This window comes from Suricata suricatta, chromosome 15 (assembly GCF_006229205.1).
Source record: "Suricata suricatta isolate VVHF042 chromosome 15, meerkat_22Aug2017_6uvM2_HiC, whole genome shotgun sequence".
In the NCBI taxonomy this organism is placed as follows: domain Eukaryota; kingdom Metazoa; phylum Chordata; class Mammalia; order Carnivora; family Herpestidae; genus Suricata; species Suricata suricatta.
The window spans coordinates 54,166,950-54,182,478 of NC_043714.1; the positions used below are offsets into that span (position 1 = coordinate 54,166,950).

Here is a 15,529-nt window from a genome sequence, read left to right on the forward strand (position 1 = left end):
AAATATCTGTTCCCATTCCATCAGTTGTCTTTTAGTTTTGTTGATTATTTCCTTCACTGTGCAGAAGCTTTTTATCTTGATGAGGTCCCAATCATTTATTTATGCTTTCATTTCCCTTGCCATCAGACACATGGCAAGTATGAATTTGCTGCGGCCAAGGTCAAGGAGGTTTCTTCTTGTTTTCTCCTGTAGGATTTTGATGGTTTCCTGTCTCACATTAAGGTCTTTCATCCATTTTTGAATTTATTTTTGCTTATGATGTAAAAAAGTGGTCCAATTTCATTCTTCCGCATGTTATAAAAATCAATGTACAGTAATCAGCTTCATTTCTATACACTAATAATGAAGCAGCAGAAAAACATATTAAGGAATCAATCCCATTTACAATTGCACACACACACACACAAAACCCCATATAATACCTAGGAATAAATCTAACCAAAGAAGTAAAAGGTATGTATTCTGGCAACTATAGAATGCTTATGAGAGAAATGGAAGAAGACACAAATACATGGAAAAACATTCCATGCTAATGGATTGGAAGAACAAATATTGTTAAAATGTTGACACTACCCAAAGCATTCTACACATTCAATGTAACCCCAATCAAAATAGCACCAGCATTCTTTACAGAGATAGAACAAACAATCCTAAAATGTATATGGAGCCACAAAAGACCCTGAATATCCAAAATAATGTTGAAAAAGAAAACCAAAGCTGGAGGCATCACAGTCCTGAACTTTAGCCTGTTTCACAAAGCTGTAATAATCAAGACAGTATGGTATTGTCATAAAAATAGACACATAGACTAATGGAATAAAATAGATAGCCCAGAAGTGGATCCACAAATACATGGCTGGCTAATCTTGAACAGAGCAGGAAAGAGTATCCAATGGGGTAAAAAAGACAGTCTCTTTAGCTAATAGTGCTCAGAGAACTGGGCAGCATCAAAAATTAATTTTTTAACCGAGCTTATGGTATATTTTCTTATAAGCTACCAATTATAAAAACTTATCACAATGTATGATATTTGAATGTATGAAACCCACAAAAAATATTTGATCTATAATTAGAATCTTAAATTACATTGTCTCAAAGTTGATTCTAACATTCAAAATAAAGATAAGTTATAGCAATTGATATATACAACACATATAGAAACATGTATAAAATAAATAAATTCAATGTGGAATGAGATTACACAGTAAGTTTAATACACTTGATCTTAGCCAAAAGGTTGAGAAGTGATTCATACTCAGTTTAATAATTGTATTTCTGGGGAATAAAATACAATCTTCAACATGATCCTATCTTTTCTACATGAAGCACAAAGATTAAATAGTTCTTATATCACTGGTTTTAGCAATTATTCATGTTCATCTTGATGTCCCTTTCATGCTGTATGAGAGATTTTATATTTTTAAACATGCTTCATAAGGAAACTCCTTCAAGAAAGTAAAGATTTTTCAGCAAAGAAAATATACTTAAAAGGAAAATAATGTTGCATAATATTTATGGCTTTCCTCAAATACAGGTCCTTAAGTTTAATTAAATCTTACTTATTTCAGGTAAATATCAACGAATATCACAAGTTCTAGGTGGTTAAACATAGCCCATGTCTGTCCTTTATGACACTGACTGGCATTTTAATTCATGACAGGTGGGAGATGTATTAAATTTGTCCTCATTACTGATGATTACTAGATATCTGATATATCAGGAAAATTTAAGACATGTATTAAGTGCTTTCCATATGCCAGCAGGCATGTTTGCAAAACCAGTAAAATTGATTCTTCACTCTTAAGTTTCTCATAGTCTAGTGTGAGAAAATGAAATGAAATGGTAATATATAGTATTGTGACGAGGAGTGTACATATCTGAGCACATAGAAAAAAATAATTGAACATTTTGGGCTCAATCCTATATTCCATGAATGACTTTCCAGAAATGATTAAGGCTTGCACCAAGACTGGAAGGATAAGAAATGCAGGGGCCACAAGGTGTGTACAGGTGTTCAAGGCAAAAAAGACACAGATGTATGGCAGAAGAGTTTAAGTGGCTTAGTGTATGTAGAAATTTAATACATGTCCATGTGACTATTCTATGAATTAAGGTAATAGGTGAGAAACAAGCTTGGAGAGCTATGTAGCTGTGGAGGTTGTGTATGCTACACTGAAGAAATGAGAAGTGTTTAGAAGTCTGAAAGCATTTGTGAATTAATAGTACTGTTGAAGCTTTGTTGTGAGCACTGTGAAAGTGATTGATTTCTTTCTGGATAAAAGATGTAAAATAACTGACAAACTAATGAATTCTTATTTAAAGCCATCCACATATTTATTATAACATTGTGTCTTTTAACTCCATTCCATACATGATATTTAAAGAAAATGCTAGTTTGTGTCATTCTCTGGATTGGGATTTTGAACACTTTCAATTGTTTAAAAGGGAGAAAAGACAATCGTGACTTAGCTAGCAGGTCCCTTTAGGATTAGAAAGTTTGTGTACCTAAGTAGCCTGACTCTGTGAAATGTGAAAGGCAAAATATTTGAATTTGATTAGGAGGAGAAACTATCTTTACATGTTTGACATCTGTTTTTTAAATGTAATATCTTTCATTTATTCTTAAATGTACTTAAGGTGATGATCCATTAACTTCTTTTATGAACCCAACTTATCTTTATTGCTACCAGACTGTTTAATATATGTGATATTATTACATAAATTTCTATTGCTACAATTCAACTGTCTTGGTAGAAGTATAATTAACTTGATCCTAAATTGTAATAGGGAATAGGAATTGTAATTGGAATAGGGTTGCATAGTGACAGGTTGTTACTACAGGTGTGATGAACACAGCATCTACAGGCTTGTTGGATCACTATGTTGTACACCTGAACAGCATGCATCAACCACACTTTAATTTAAAAAAAACACCTGTAAATGATTATATAGAGGAGAATGGAATGAAATGAGATTCAGATATTAGTATCATCTGAAAAACCAAACAAAAATATTAATCACGCAGGTATAAATTGTTAATGTCCAAATAGTAGATTGAGTAGGGTCCAGAGTTGCAGTGTGAGGTAATTGTGGTATGATACCTTAGATCCAAAAGGTAGGGGGTGTTGGGGCTAAATGGCTCTGACAATTAAGCGACCAACTCTTGAGTTTGGCTCAGGTTATGATCTCACAGGTCGTGGGATGAAGTCCTGTTGTCAGGCCCCACGCTGACAGCGCAGAGCCTGTTTCGGATTCGCTTTCTCCCTCGGTCTGTGCCCCTCCCCCACTCGCATGCCGTGCTCATGCCTGCTTTCTCTCTCTCTCTCTCTCTCTCTCCCTCCCTCCCTCCCTCCCTCTCTCTCTCTCTCTCTCTCTCTCTCTCTCTCTCTCTCTCTCTCCTCTCTCAAGTAAACAAACATAAAATAATTTACCTGTGTGAAGAAACGGCTTTGAAACTTTTAACTAAATTTCCTAGCCTTCACTGGGAGCCCCGCCTTATCGGCAGTTTCCCCTACTGCAGATTCGCCACCCTCAGTTTCGATTACCCTGCTTCCACTGTGGTCCTGGAGCCAAGGATCCTCCTCCTGACGAATCGTCAGAGGGTCAATTGTAGCATAACTCTACACCAAGTGCCTACGTCATTCCCCTCGCTCCATCACGTAAGCATTGTATCATCTAACAGTGTCAGAGAAAGGGTGAGTTTGGTACAATATTTTGAGAGAGAGAGAGAGAGAGACACTATATTCACATGACTTTTGGTACAGTATATTATTATTCATTTTATTATTGCTAATTTCTTACTATGCCTAGTTTATAAACTAAACTTTATCATTGGTATGCATGTATAAGAGAAAAAGTATATAGAGAGTTTGGTACTATCCATGTTTTTAGGCATTCACTGAGGGGCTTGGAGCGTATCCAAGAGGATATGAGAATGAGAGGGACCACTGTACACCAGCTGGCCTTGACAGTATCATTGACCATGGTTAAATTAATACATTCTCATAGCTACTCCGTATATAAAATGTTATCTAGTGCTGTGTGGTGTGGTAGGATAAATGATGCCCATCCTATTCTCTCCCCATCCCTCCCCACCACTCCCTACTGATATCTCTGGAACCACTGACTATGTCATAGGACATGACAGAAAAAACCTTGCAAGTGTAATTAAGTTTAGCTAATTTTACATGGGGAAGGGGAAGTCAGAGAGATTTCAAGCATGAGAAGGATACAGTGCAGCAGTTGCTGGCTCTCAGAGCCCAGGAAGAGAGAGGCCTTTAGGACCTAGGGGCACGAGTTTCTTTCCAGAGCCTTCTGATAAAAGCCTAACCAGCTGACATTTTTATTTCAGCCCTGTGAGATCCTGAACAGAGAAACCAGCAGAGGTCACCAGGACCTCTCAGCTCCAGAACTGTAAGTTAATATATATGTATTTTTAAGATGTTGACTTTGTGTTCATTTGTTAAGTACCAATAGAAAGCTAATAAACATGGTGGAAGGTATCAAAAATCAACGCTTGAAGATGTTCTGTAGCATGAATACCGGTCCCTCCATACTATATGGATTCCTAACACCTTCTGTGTTAAGTCAGGACCTCCAAAACATACATGATGATATATGAATATATTTTTACAGAAGCAGAAAAGACAGAAATTTAATGTACATCTAGAAAGAATGGAGATCTTTGAAAATATTTTTGAGTGTATTTCATGAAACTTGACAGTCAAACAAGAAAACACGGCAACATCCTACCTCATCTTCCAAGTTACTACATTTTCAGTATACTTAGTACTTACTGAAAGAATAAGCCAGCCTAAAATATATTTACACTTTGATGAACAGAGTACAGGTTTTCTATTAAGAAGCCTTTAATAGAAAATTATTGTGTTGCTAACTCCTTCAATATTGCCAAAATTACCCTTAAAATTAAACCTTTGTGTTTGTAGTGTTTTAAACTATGAATTAAGTTGCCAAGATAAAAATACTCAACTATTGTAAAAGCACCTTAGAAAAATAAGGATTATTACTAGCACAATGGAGAAAAATATGTCTTAGATCACAGTCTCCACTGCTAGAAAAAAGATAGTTCAAAATGTATTAGGTAGAAAATAGTGTAAAAACTGATGTGGTGTCTCATTATTTAGGGTATAAAAAGAAGAAAATATTTTTACTCTGTTGTTTGCTAGAGAATATTTTTTTCTAGTGAGAAAGATAGCACTAGCATGAAAAGGTCGCTTTAAAACTTTCCTCACATAGAAACTGTTAACCTTTATACTAAATCAATTCTAGTTTATATCTGTTTTCCAGTGTGCTCTTTAAACCTATTATACTTTGAATTATAATGTGCTTTAGGAAGTAGCCACCCGGCTACTGTATTTATGTATCTGTTATGATAATTTTATATATGGTGAGATTCATTCTGGTAATATGGTCCCCGTGGAGGTGAATTGAAACCTGATATTCTATTCCTGTAGGTGGGTAGGGACTCTTCCTTAAACTAGGTGCAACTTAACGAAGTAATTACAAGTCAATGAACTGCATCTGAGACCTTTAGGAATAGAGTATTTTTACCGTCAGAATTTTTTTCACATTTTAAATAGGAAACATGCGGATTCTATACATTTTTACCGCAGAGCCTGTAGTACACCAAATTATCAAATAATCTTTGCCGAATGAAACATGAATACTCACACTATGCGGGATAAATAGAGGCTATCAGTGGCCGCCAATTAGGTCGAGTCAGGTTTTGATGCCAAAATGAGTTTGTGCCAACTAAGGTAAAACCTTAGTGTCAAGAATTTCTTAGTTTTCGTCTTTATGGTCTTAGGGATTATGGATCCGTGGGACTCTAAAGGCTGGTTTAGAAGGGAAGGTGTACACTCGTGTCTCTTAATAGACTATTCTTCCTGACTCTAACTTGCAGAGAAGACAGATTCCCAGGTTATTTTCTGGCAGAGAGGCAAACACAGAGGAAAATAGGGAGGAGTCTGTGATGACTGAATCTCAAATCAGACCTAATTTCCTGTTACCCTCATATTTGGTTCACTTTTGTGAATATCTAACGCCATAATGGTTTCATGGCCTTATCTCTTAAGAAGACTTAAAGGAATGATTTTCCTCTGTTCAGGTACACTGCAGTGAAACATTAAAGCCTACTAATTCTACCGTTTTATTATATATTAATGATTATTAAGGTGACTCTCAGGACAGGATTTGAGATAACAGGATAAATAAAATTTTCCTTCCTGGTTATTCTCCTACCATTTCCACCCCAGAGAATTTTGGTGTGACTCAATTACATTAGGCAATGGTCCTTTTATGTTAATATCACTTACCTTCATAATATACTTTAAACCCATGAGCGCTAACTGCAAAGTCACTGGTCAAACGTAGTGAGAACACAGATTTGGTACTTGTCACTGGCGGTGGCAGATGGAATCCTGTTAACCTAAAAAAAATAAATGGAATTAATCATTAGTGTTATAGACATTTTCCCTAATAGAGTTAGTGGAAAGAGCATTAAAAGTCATTTTATCAAATCTCCAAGCTTTGTATAAATAAGTGTGTATATGTATGTCTGTGAGGATTTATAAACAAATTTATGTTAAAACTCACTCATCAAAAATAATTATTCTAGGTATATGTAAATATAGTTATTTACATACATATGAATGTGCATAACTATCATATCTAGTACACATATCATCTATATGAAAATACTGATTAATTTAGACTTTGGGAAATGAGTTGTGACAGTATGTGTTTAGGTATCTTTTGCTCCTGATTTTAACAACTGAATGTACAGAAGATATTTTTGTCAAATAAATTATTTTGCTGATAGTTTAGAATATATAAAAATAGTGGGGAGCATTTGGTAAAATTTAATATTAAGGGAAAAGATGTGATCTAAATATGATACCTTAAAACTTAAGTCTACAAATAAGATGTGATTTTGCATTATCAGATTCTAAAATTTCAATTAAGTTCTGGTAAAAATCATAGATACAAATTACTTTTGGGTTATATTGCATATTTTACAAAACAAATATTTGTCTGATTCTTTACTGTAATTTATTGCTTATTTTGCTGATATTTTATTGCATATAGTTACAAGCTTGGGTGTGCAATTAATTTACAATTGATACTTTTTCTAAACCAGAAAAGAGAAATTAAGAATTAAAGAAAAGCCACATACATAGAATATAATTTTTCTAAACAAATAAAAGTACATAATTTTTTATTTTTCTATGAATGGCCTTTTATTTTCTTTATTTTCTCGTGTTTATTATTAACATTAAAATAAGACTTAGTAATTTTATGAAATGGAATTATGCTTTTTAAAATATACAGTACTTTCTGTCTTTGCCCAACTTGTACATGTAGGATTAATCTACATTGAAATTACCATATATTTCATTGCTGCATAACAATAAATCTCATTTGTCTCAGGTGTGTTTATACTCTAAAAATTATTAAGAAACCCGAAAAGATTTGTGGGCTAGATTCATCAACATTTGTCCTATCTAAATTTTTTTAGTGTTTTATTTATTTTTGAGAAAGAGACAGATAGAATGTGAGTAGGAGAGGGGAGAGAGAGAGAGGACAACACAGAATCTGAAGCAGGCTCCAGGATCCAAGCTCAGCACAGCTTGGCGTGGGTCTCGAACCCACAAACTATGGGATCATGACCTGAACCAAAGTCAGTTGCTCAACTGACTGAGCCAGCCAGCCACCCCAAGTTTCTCCTATTTAAATTAAAACTGAGAACTATTTTGTACATGTGCATCTATTATTTAATTTAAAAATAACCAGAATAGACACCTTGCGTGTTGACATAAATTATTTTAATTCAAAATAAGTATCTTTTCCAGAACAAAAATGATAACAATGCTTTATATTCAGTTTTTTGAGAAATCTATTTAATATCTGGTCTATTAGCAGAAACTAGTTGGATTCTCATATAAACTGCTTTATTCAATATTTCAGAATATATTATTTTGGTTGATGGGTATGAAGAACCCTGGCCTCACTTATATATGTAGTTGGAAAAGGGAAGGTATTTCTAATAGTCTTTGCAGATTAAAGTGGATGCTATTCTTTGATACTACATAAAAACTTCACAAGTTAGTTGCAGTGTTGAATTTAAATTGTATCAATTAGTTGTTATACTGTGTAGCATTAAAATCCATTGCTTCACCTTGCTCTCCTAATCGGTCTTTTTTACCCATGCAATTTTTAACATGCATTGATCATTTGAGTTAGAGCTTCCAAATGTTGATACATTTTATTATAAAGTATCAAAAACCACATTTATTTTTATTGCTACTGACCTTATTAGAAAAATCATTAAACCTGGGGAAATTTTAAGGCTTACAGTAAAGGATTGAATTTCCCCAAATTCTAATTTGTTTACTTGAAACTCAGATTTCATTATTATCAACAAATCCTGTCAGTTGTTTTCTCTTGAAATAACAATTCAGGTTCATTGTGTGCATGTGTGCGTGTGTGTGTGTGTGTGTGTGTGTGTGTGTGTGTTTGTGTGTGTCAAAAAATATGTACACATTTAGTCCAAATGTGACTAAAATTTATTTCAGTCACTCAGGTAAAAAGGTGTTCCATGAAAAAGTGGCTAGTTCAGTGATCTCGTGGACTTCCTAAAAATGTCTTAGGACCTTCAAGCATCCATGGATCCCATTTTGAGAATTTAATGCAATAAATACACAACATTAAATTTATACATTCTACTGTTGATGGACCTTTGGGTTGTCTATAATCAGTACAGTGTGTTTTCATCAACATTCTTGCAAAAGTTCATTTGTACATACTTATCTGGCAGTTTCTCTAGGGTTTATCACCATTTAAAGCTTTAAACTTTCTTCTTTTTGGTGATTAAGTTGCATGATTTCCTATATAGCTACTGGTTAGAAGTTTATCTCTTAAATTATAAATCTATGAGTTGCCTTTGTTATATCTGCTTACCAATGTATATTTCGTTTGCATTGCAATTGGATAACATTTTCTGTATGAATTGAGTTCTTTGAACTTCTTGAGATTTGCTTTGTGGGTCAGATATTGTAATTTTTATTATGTGTCTAGTTTTCTTATAAAATAAAAAATATTTATCTATTCCTAATCCAAATTAGCACAAACTTAACACACATTATTATCTTATAGTTATGTGGGGGTTGGTGGAGTATAGCTCAGCTAGTTCTCTCTTTTGAGTCTCATGAAGCTGAAATCAAAGTGTCAGTTGGGCTGCATTTCTTCTAGAACTTCTGGACCTATATCTTCTTTCACTTCCAAATTTATAAAGCCGTTGCCAGAATCAAATTCCATGCAGTTGCAGGACTAAAGTCTCCTTGGCGTGGGGTCGTTCTCAGCTTCTAGAGCTTGCCTGCATTTCTCAGTTTGCGGCCCCCTTCCTGCACCTGCAGAGTCAGCAAGGACGGTGCAGGTTCTCTTTCTCCGAATATCTTTAGCCTTTCCTTCCATCTCATCCTTCTGCTGCCTCTTCTTCTGCCTCCAGATGGAGAGAGTTCTCAACGTTTAAATGCTCATGTAATTAGACTGTGTTCAAATTGATCATTCAGATATCTTCCTATTATAACATCTGTCTCAATCCCATTTGCAGAGTTATTTTCGCCGTACAATTTAACATATTCTCCCATTCCTAGAGACCATCATTCTAGGATCACTCTGGCTACTATAATGAGTATTTATCATTGGCTAGGAGCAGCATTCAGTATATCTTTTAGATAGATGTGTTTAAAATCTGGTTGACTAGTTACTAAAAGAAATATGCTAAAATCTCAGAATGTGATTGTAGATTTTTATATTTTTCCTTGTAGTTATGTCCATTTTAAAATATATTTGGGGGCTGCATTATTAGGTGTGTACAGTGTAAATGATTATATTTCCTAGTGAATTGAATATTCTATTTTTATGAAGTATTTTTTTATTTCTAATAGTGATCTGATCTTAAATGGTATCTTAATTTGTTAGAATTAATCTGGAACATCTTTTAATCTTTAATGTTTTGTATCCTTGTTTTTTAAAATATGTCACATGTAACCAGAGTACACTAGGCTATACTTCGAAATACATAAAAGATTATATGGGGCACCGGGCCGGCTCAGCTGGTTGAGCATCTGAGTCTTGATTTTATTTTTTTTTAATTTTTAATGTGTATTTGTGAGAGAGAGCACAAGCAGGGAGGGGCAGAGAGAGGGAGGAAGAGAATCTGAAGCAGGCTACTTGCTGTCAGCGTAAACCTGATGTGGGACTCAAACCCACGAACCATGAGGTCATGACCGGAGCTGAAGTCAGACACTCAACTGACTGAGCCACCCAGGTGTCCCTAAAATACGCCATCTGTAACCAGAATATACTAGGCTTTACTTTTATATACATGAAAGATTACAGATAAATAAAATCTCAAAAAGCGAAAGAAATTGCCACAGCCCTTCCAACCTTCAGCAGTCACCACTCTGACCAGTCAGCAGCCATCAACATAGCTCAGCACCCTCCATCAGCAAAAGATTATGATTCACTGAAAGCTCAGAAATTGGTTAGCATTTTAAAATAATAAAGTATTTTTTGGGGCGCCTGGGTGGCTCAGTCGGTTAGGCCTCCGGCTTCGGCTCAGGTCAGAACTCACGTTCGTGGGTTCGAGCCCCGCGTCGGGCTCTGTGCTGACAGCTAGCTCAGAGCCTGGAGCCTGCTTCTGATTCTGTGTTTCCTTCTCTCGGCCCCTCCCCCTCTCATGCTCTGTCTCTGTCTGTGTCAAAAATAAATAAAACATAAAAAAAATTAAAATAAATAAATAAATAAAATAACTAAGTATTTTTTTTACTTAAAGTATTTAATACTTTGTATTAAAGTATATACAATGGAATACTACATGGGAATGAGAAGAATGAAATCTGGCCATTCGTGGCAACATGGATGGACCTCAAGGGTGTCATGCTAAGCGAAATAAGTCAGGCAGAGAAGGACACATACCATATGTTTGCACTCATAAGTGTAACAGGAGAAACTTAACAGAGGACTATGTGGGAGGGGAAGAGGGAAAAATTGGGAGAGGGAAGGAGGCAAATCATGAGAGACTCTTGAATACTGAAAACAAACTGATGGCTGAAGGGGGAGAGGGAAAGAAGTAGGGGGTTGATGGGCATGGAGGAGGGCACTTGTTGGGATGAGCACTGGCTGGTATATGGAAACCAATTTTACAATAAACTGTATATAAATAAATAAATAAGTAAATGTAAAAAAAGTTTTAAAAAGTATGTCCATTTTTTAACATAATGCTATACTTAATAGTTTGCAGTATAGGGTAAATAGTTTTATATGCACTGGGAAATCAAAGAAGTCCATTTGACTTGTTTTCTGTGATATTCACTTTATTTCAGTGGTCTGTAACTGAACCCTCATTATTTCTGTCGTAGGTGTATAATTTACATGACTTCATTTTATAAGTTAATGTTTATGTGTGTAATTATTTATTAAGCATCTTTTTCTCCTTTGGATGCTGTTTTCTGAAGTCAGTTCTTGTAACTCACTAGTTCCTATTATGTAAGTACCCAGTACCTATTATGTAAGAAGGCCCTCAATAAACAGCTGTTAAGTTTGTGAATTTGGGTGGTAGGAGAATGTGAATGCCATCAGAACACTTCTTTTTCAAATGAAAAACTGTGTTCTTAGAAGCATTCTCAAAAATCATAAAAATGTCAAGGGACTCCGATTGTTAGGAAAAATCCAATAGTCTACATAGACACTCCTGTTGAGCAAAACATATTTTTCACTGTAATAGTATCCTCAGAAGTTAAAGGGAGATCAAATAGGCACCCTATCTGAAGTGTCTTTCAGGATATAAGTGTATAGTTTTAAAACTTATTTTTCAGGTAAAGGTTATATGATTTTTATCTTTAATATCAGCTATAAATTATAATATTTAAATATATATATTGCACTTGAAATTAACATGTTTTCTAGGTAATCTAAAAGCATGATCTTTTATGGATAAGTATGGACTTTTTCCACAGAATCATTTGTACTGATTCAGATACTTGTGAAATTTGGTGTTTTGCATATATTGTTAAATCATTAAATTATAAATTATATTTCCTTGTATTTTAAAACTCAATAGTGAATGGCATTTTATGTTCCTTTGAAAAGAAAACCATGGTAAAACTTTATTTTCTCTAACTTATAATTGAAGAAATCACAGTTCGAAAATGATCAGTAAGTAGTTCAAATTCATACTGCTGGTGAGCCGTGGAGCAAAGCCATAAACACATAAATTCTAACTCCTATGTATTCCTTATCCCGTAGTGATTTTTTTCATGAGGGCAGTATGCATATTTAATTCATTTTTGTTTCTCTACAATGTCTGTATAAATTTCTTAACAGATATTTGGAATAGATAAGAACATAATTTTACCCCCATAGTGGCTTTATGTAGTTGGGACTGGTAAAAACTGTCACAGTTTTAAGGTCATTAAATTAAAGGCCAGGAAGGTAATGTGGAACTCCCATCTCTACTCGTTGATGCATTTACATGTAGCAAATATCACTAGTGGTTAGCAAAGAGATTTTCCTAATGGGAAAACTAAGTAAGATTAGGCAACAGATATGTCAGGGGAAAATCATAGAATGATGCAATGTAAATTTCCTTCAGATACTATTTTTTAATAAAAGTTAAAAATTGAGAAAAATTGGCCAAGGATTGAAATGTATTACTTAAAAAAATTTTAAATGTTAATTTATTTTTGAGAGAGAGAGACAGAGTGTAAGTGGGGATGGGACAGAGAGAGAGACACGGAATTGAAAGTAGGCTCCAGGCTCTGAGCTGTCAACGCAGAGCCTGAAGTGGGGCTCAAAACCACAAACCGCGAGATCATGACCTGAGCCAAAGTCTGATGCTTAACTGACTGAGTCACCCAGGAGTCCCTGAAATATATTAATTTTAAGTAATGACTCTGTTTTATGCTATCACAACTATTACTATTTTCTCTCATTGTAAATTTAGCACATATGCATGTAAACTCAGATTAAAGAACAATCATTCCTTCTTAATACATTTAGCTTCATGAAAAATTCATAACATTTCCTCTATTTTTTATATTTCATTATTCGGTGAAATTTCTCATAGCCCAGGGCTACTTAGTTTATGGGCATTTTTCTAGTGCATCCTCTTGTGTGACAGAGTGGCACACATAGTGGTTATTTTTCATCTTACATTTAATAGTTTCTAATGTATAGCCTCTATTCTCCCTGCCTCCTAATCATACATTTATATTTTAACCTTTTATTATTTACAAGGCAAAGCATTTATCAGAGGCTGTTGTGTGTTTTAAAAATCATGCACTTGAAATGAGTGATCTTATTACTTCTTATGATCCCTTTTAGATGAAAGCATTCTTTAAGCATTTCCATTTACAAAGATGGAGAAACATTAATTATGTCTCACACTGTATAGAGTAACTAGATTTATGGAGAATTAAATAATGAACTTATAGCTCTGTATCATTGACTAATAGGAAAAATGCTAAAATAATTATTTGGTAATTAATACAAAATGGATTGAAATTTAAATTACAAGAAAGTGATTTATAATGTCAATGCATATGCTCTTTGAATAATGGTCTATTTATTTAAGACTTTAAATATGGCATTTAATGTACCATTTGATTGCTTAGTATAATGGAAACTCTTAAAGTGTCAAGGCTGATGGATAAGAATGATACCTGTCTTATTATGTAAATATGTTTATAAACTTTTAACAACAAGGTGTTATTTCTAGCAAACTGAGAATCAAGCATGATTAGATCTATACTACACCAATGTAATCAAAAAGCTCCTTAAATGTACACAGACACGTATTTAATATTTTTTAATTTTTAAGTTTATTTATTTATGTTGAGAGAGAACAAGAGAGATCATGAGCAGGGGAAGGGCAGAGAGAGTGGAAGAGAGAATCCCAAGCAGGCTCCAGACTGTCAGTGTGGAGCGCATTGCTGGGCCCAAACCCACAAACCGTGAGATCATGACCTGAGCAGAAATCAAGACTCAGAGGCATAACCAACTGAGCCACTCAGGTGCCCCAGAAGCCATAGTTTTAAGTCAAAAGGCTGTTCTGGGGGCGCCTGGGTGGCTCAGTCGGTTAAGCCTCCAACTTTGGCTGAGGTCAGATCTCTCGTTCGTGGGTTTGAGCCCCGCATCAGGCTCTGTGCTGACAGCTAGCTCAGAGCCTGGAGCCTGCTTCCGGTTCTGTGTCTCCTTCTCTCTCTGCCCCTCCCCCTCTCATGCTCTGTTTCTCTCTGTATCAAAAATAAATAAAACATTAAAAAACATTTTAAAAAAAGGGTGTTCTGTTATTACTACTTATAATGAGATTGGGTAGAAACTGACATGGGGAGTAGAAAAAGGTAAATAAAGAGAGCAGGCCTTCTTTTAAAATAAAAGTGGTAACATTACCCCAAATCCCAGGCTTTTGTGATGGTTAAATAAGAGAATCATGTGGAATGGCCTGGTTTTTTTCTGGAATCTAAGAAATACCCACTACATGTTAGTTTCATTAGTATTGTGAGTCAGAATCCACTGCCCTTTCATCGGCACTCTCTGTCATGCTGTGGTTAAGATAAATTCCCATGGTGACTTCTCATTACTACCAGTTAGAAATTTAGATACAAAGTATCTTACAATTTTACTTTGGTTATACAGGTCCTGAAAATGATCCAGGTGATACACAGGGAATTCTTTGCTGAAGTGAACTTTTAATCTATTTAATTTCAAAACGAATGGGAAAACCACAGGAACAAGTAGATATTTAAAGTAATGGCTGTTCTGTGAGAATAAATCATGCATAGCCTATTGAATTGGGATACATGAAGCACAGCATGATAATTCATGGTTGTGTCAAGATGTCACTAAATTTAATATCAAAGGAAAAGATGGCTGTGGCAATATTTGAATAATTATATCATTTGTTGCGATTAACTGAACTGAATCTTGTCTGAAATATAAAATTCCTGAAAACTGCATCTTATGTGAGAAAGCAGATTCATAGTGTTATGAACATGTGTTAGGAATAGATCCAGAAATGGAAATGAGTATATATATTGATATACATATGGACATGGCTAGGGATTAGGGTAGACATGGGTTTGACTATGAACATAGTAAAGTTCTTTTATATTCTGTCCATCATATTGAAATACCTATAAATCTTGGGAGATTTTCAGAATACATCACTTGCCAGCATTGTTCTCTGTTAACTTTTGTCATTCCCATATTGGAATGTGGATTAAAAGTGTGAGTTATTATTATGACTTGACAGGTAGGTGCATGGGCTTTAGCAGGTGTTAGAGGTGAGATTTTTCTATCAGCTTACCAGAATTCAAGTTTAAAGAAATTGTTTTGATCTTACAAACAATTGAGCTCATCACTGCAAATTTCTGATTACTGAAAGCTAGTGAATGTTCTCTCTAACCTACATTCCTTGGTCTTAAATTATTATTCTTATAATTAA

General features: G+C 34.6%; 1 protein-coding gene across 3 annotated transcripts in view; it reads right to left on the reverse strand.

Annotated features, from left to right (window-relative positions):
- CSMD3 (CUB and Sushi multiple domains 3) overlaps positions 1–15,529 on the reverse strand; it is a 1,185,533-nt gene that overhangs the window by 1,007,576 nt on the left and 162,428 nt on the right. For all 3 annotated transcript variants that reach the window (XM_029923716.1, XM_029923715.1, XM_029923714.1), the window contains exon 3: positions 6,336–6,448. In XM_029923716.1, the coding sequence (XP_029779576.1) occupies positions 6,336–6,448 (113 nt within the window). The remainder of the gene's footprint in view (positions 1–6,335; positions 6,449–15,529) is intronic.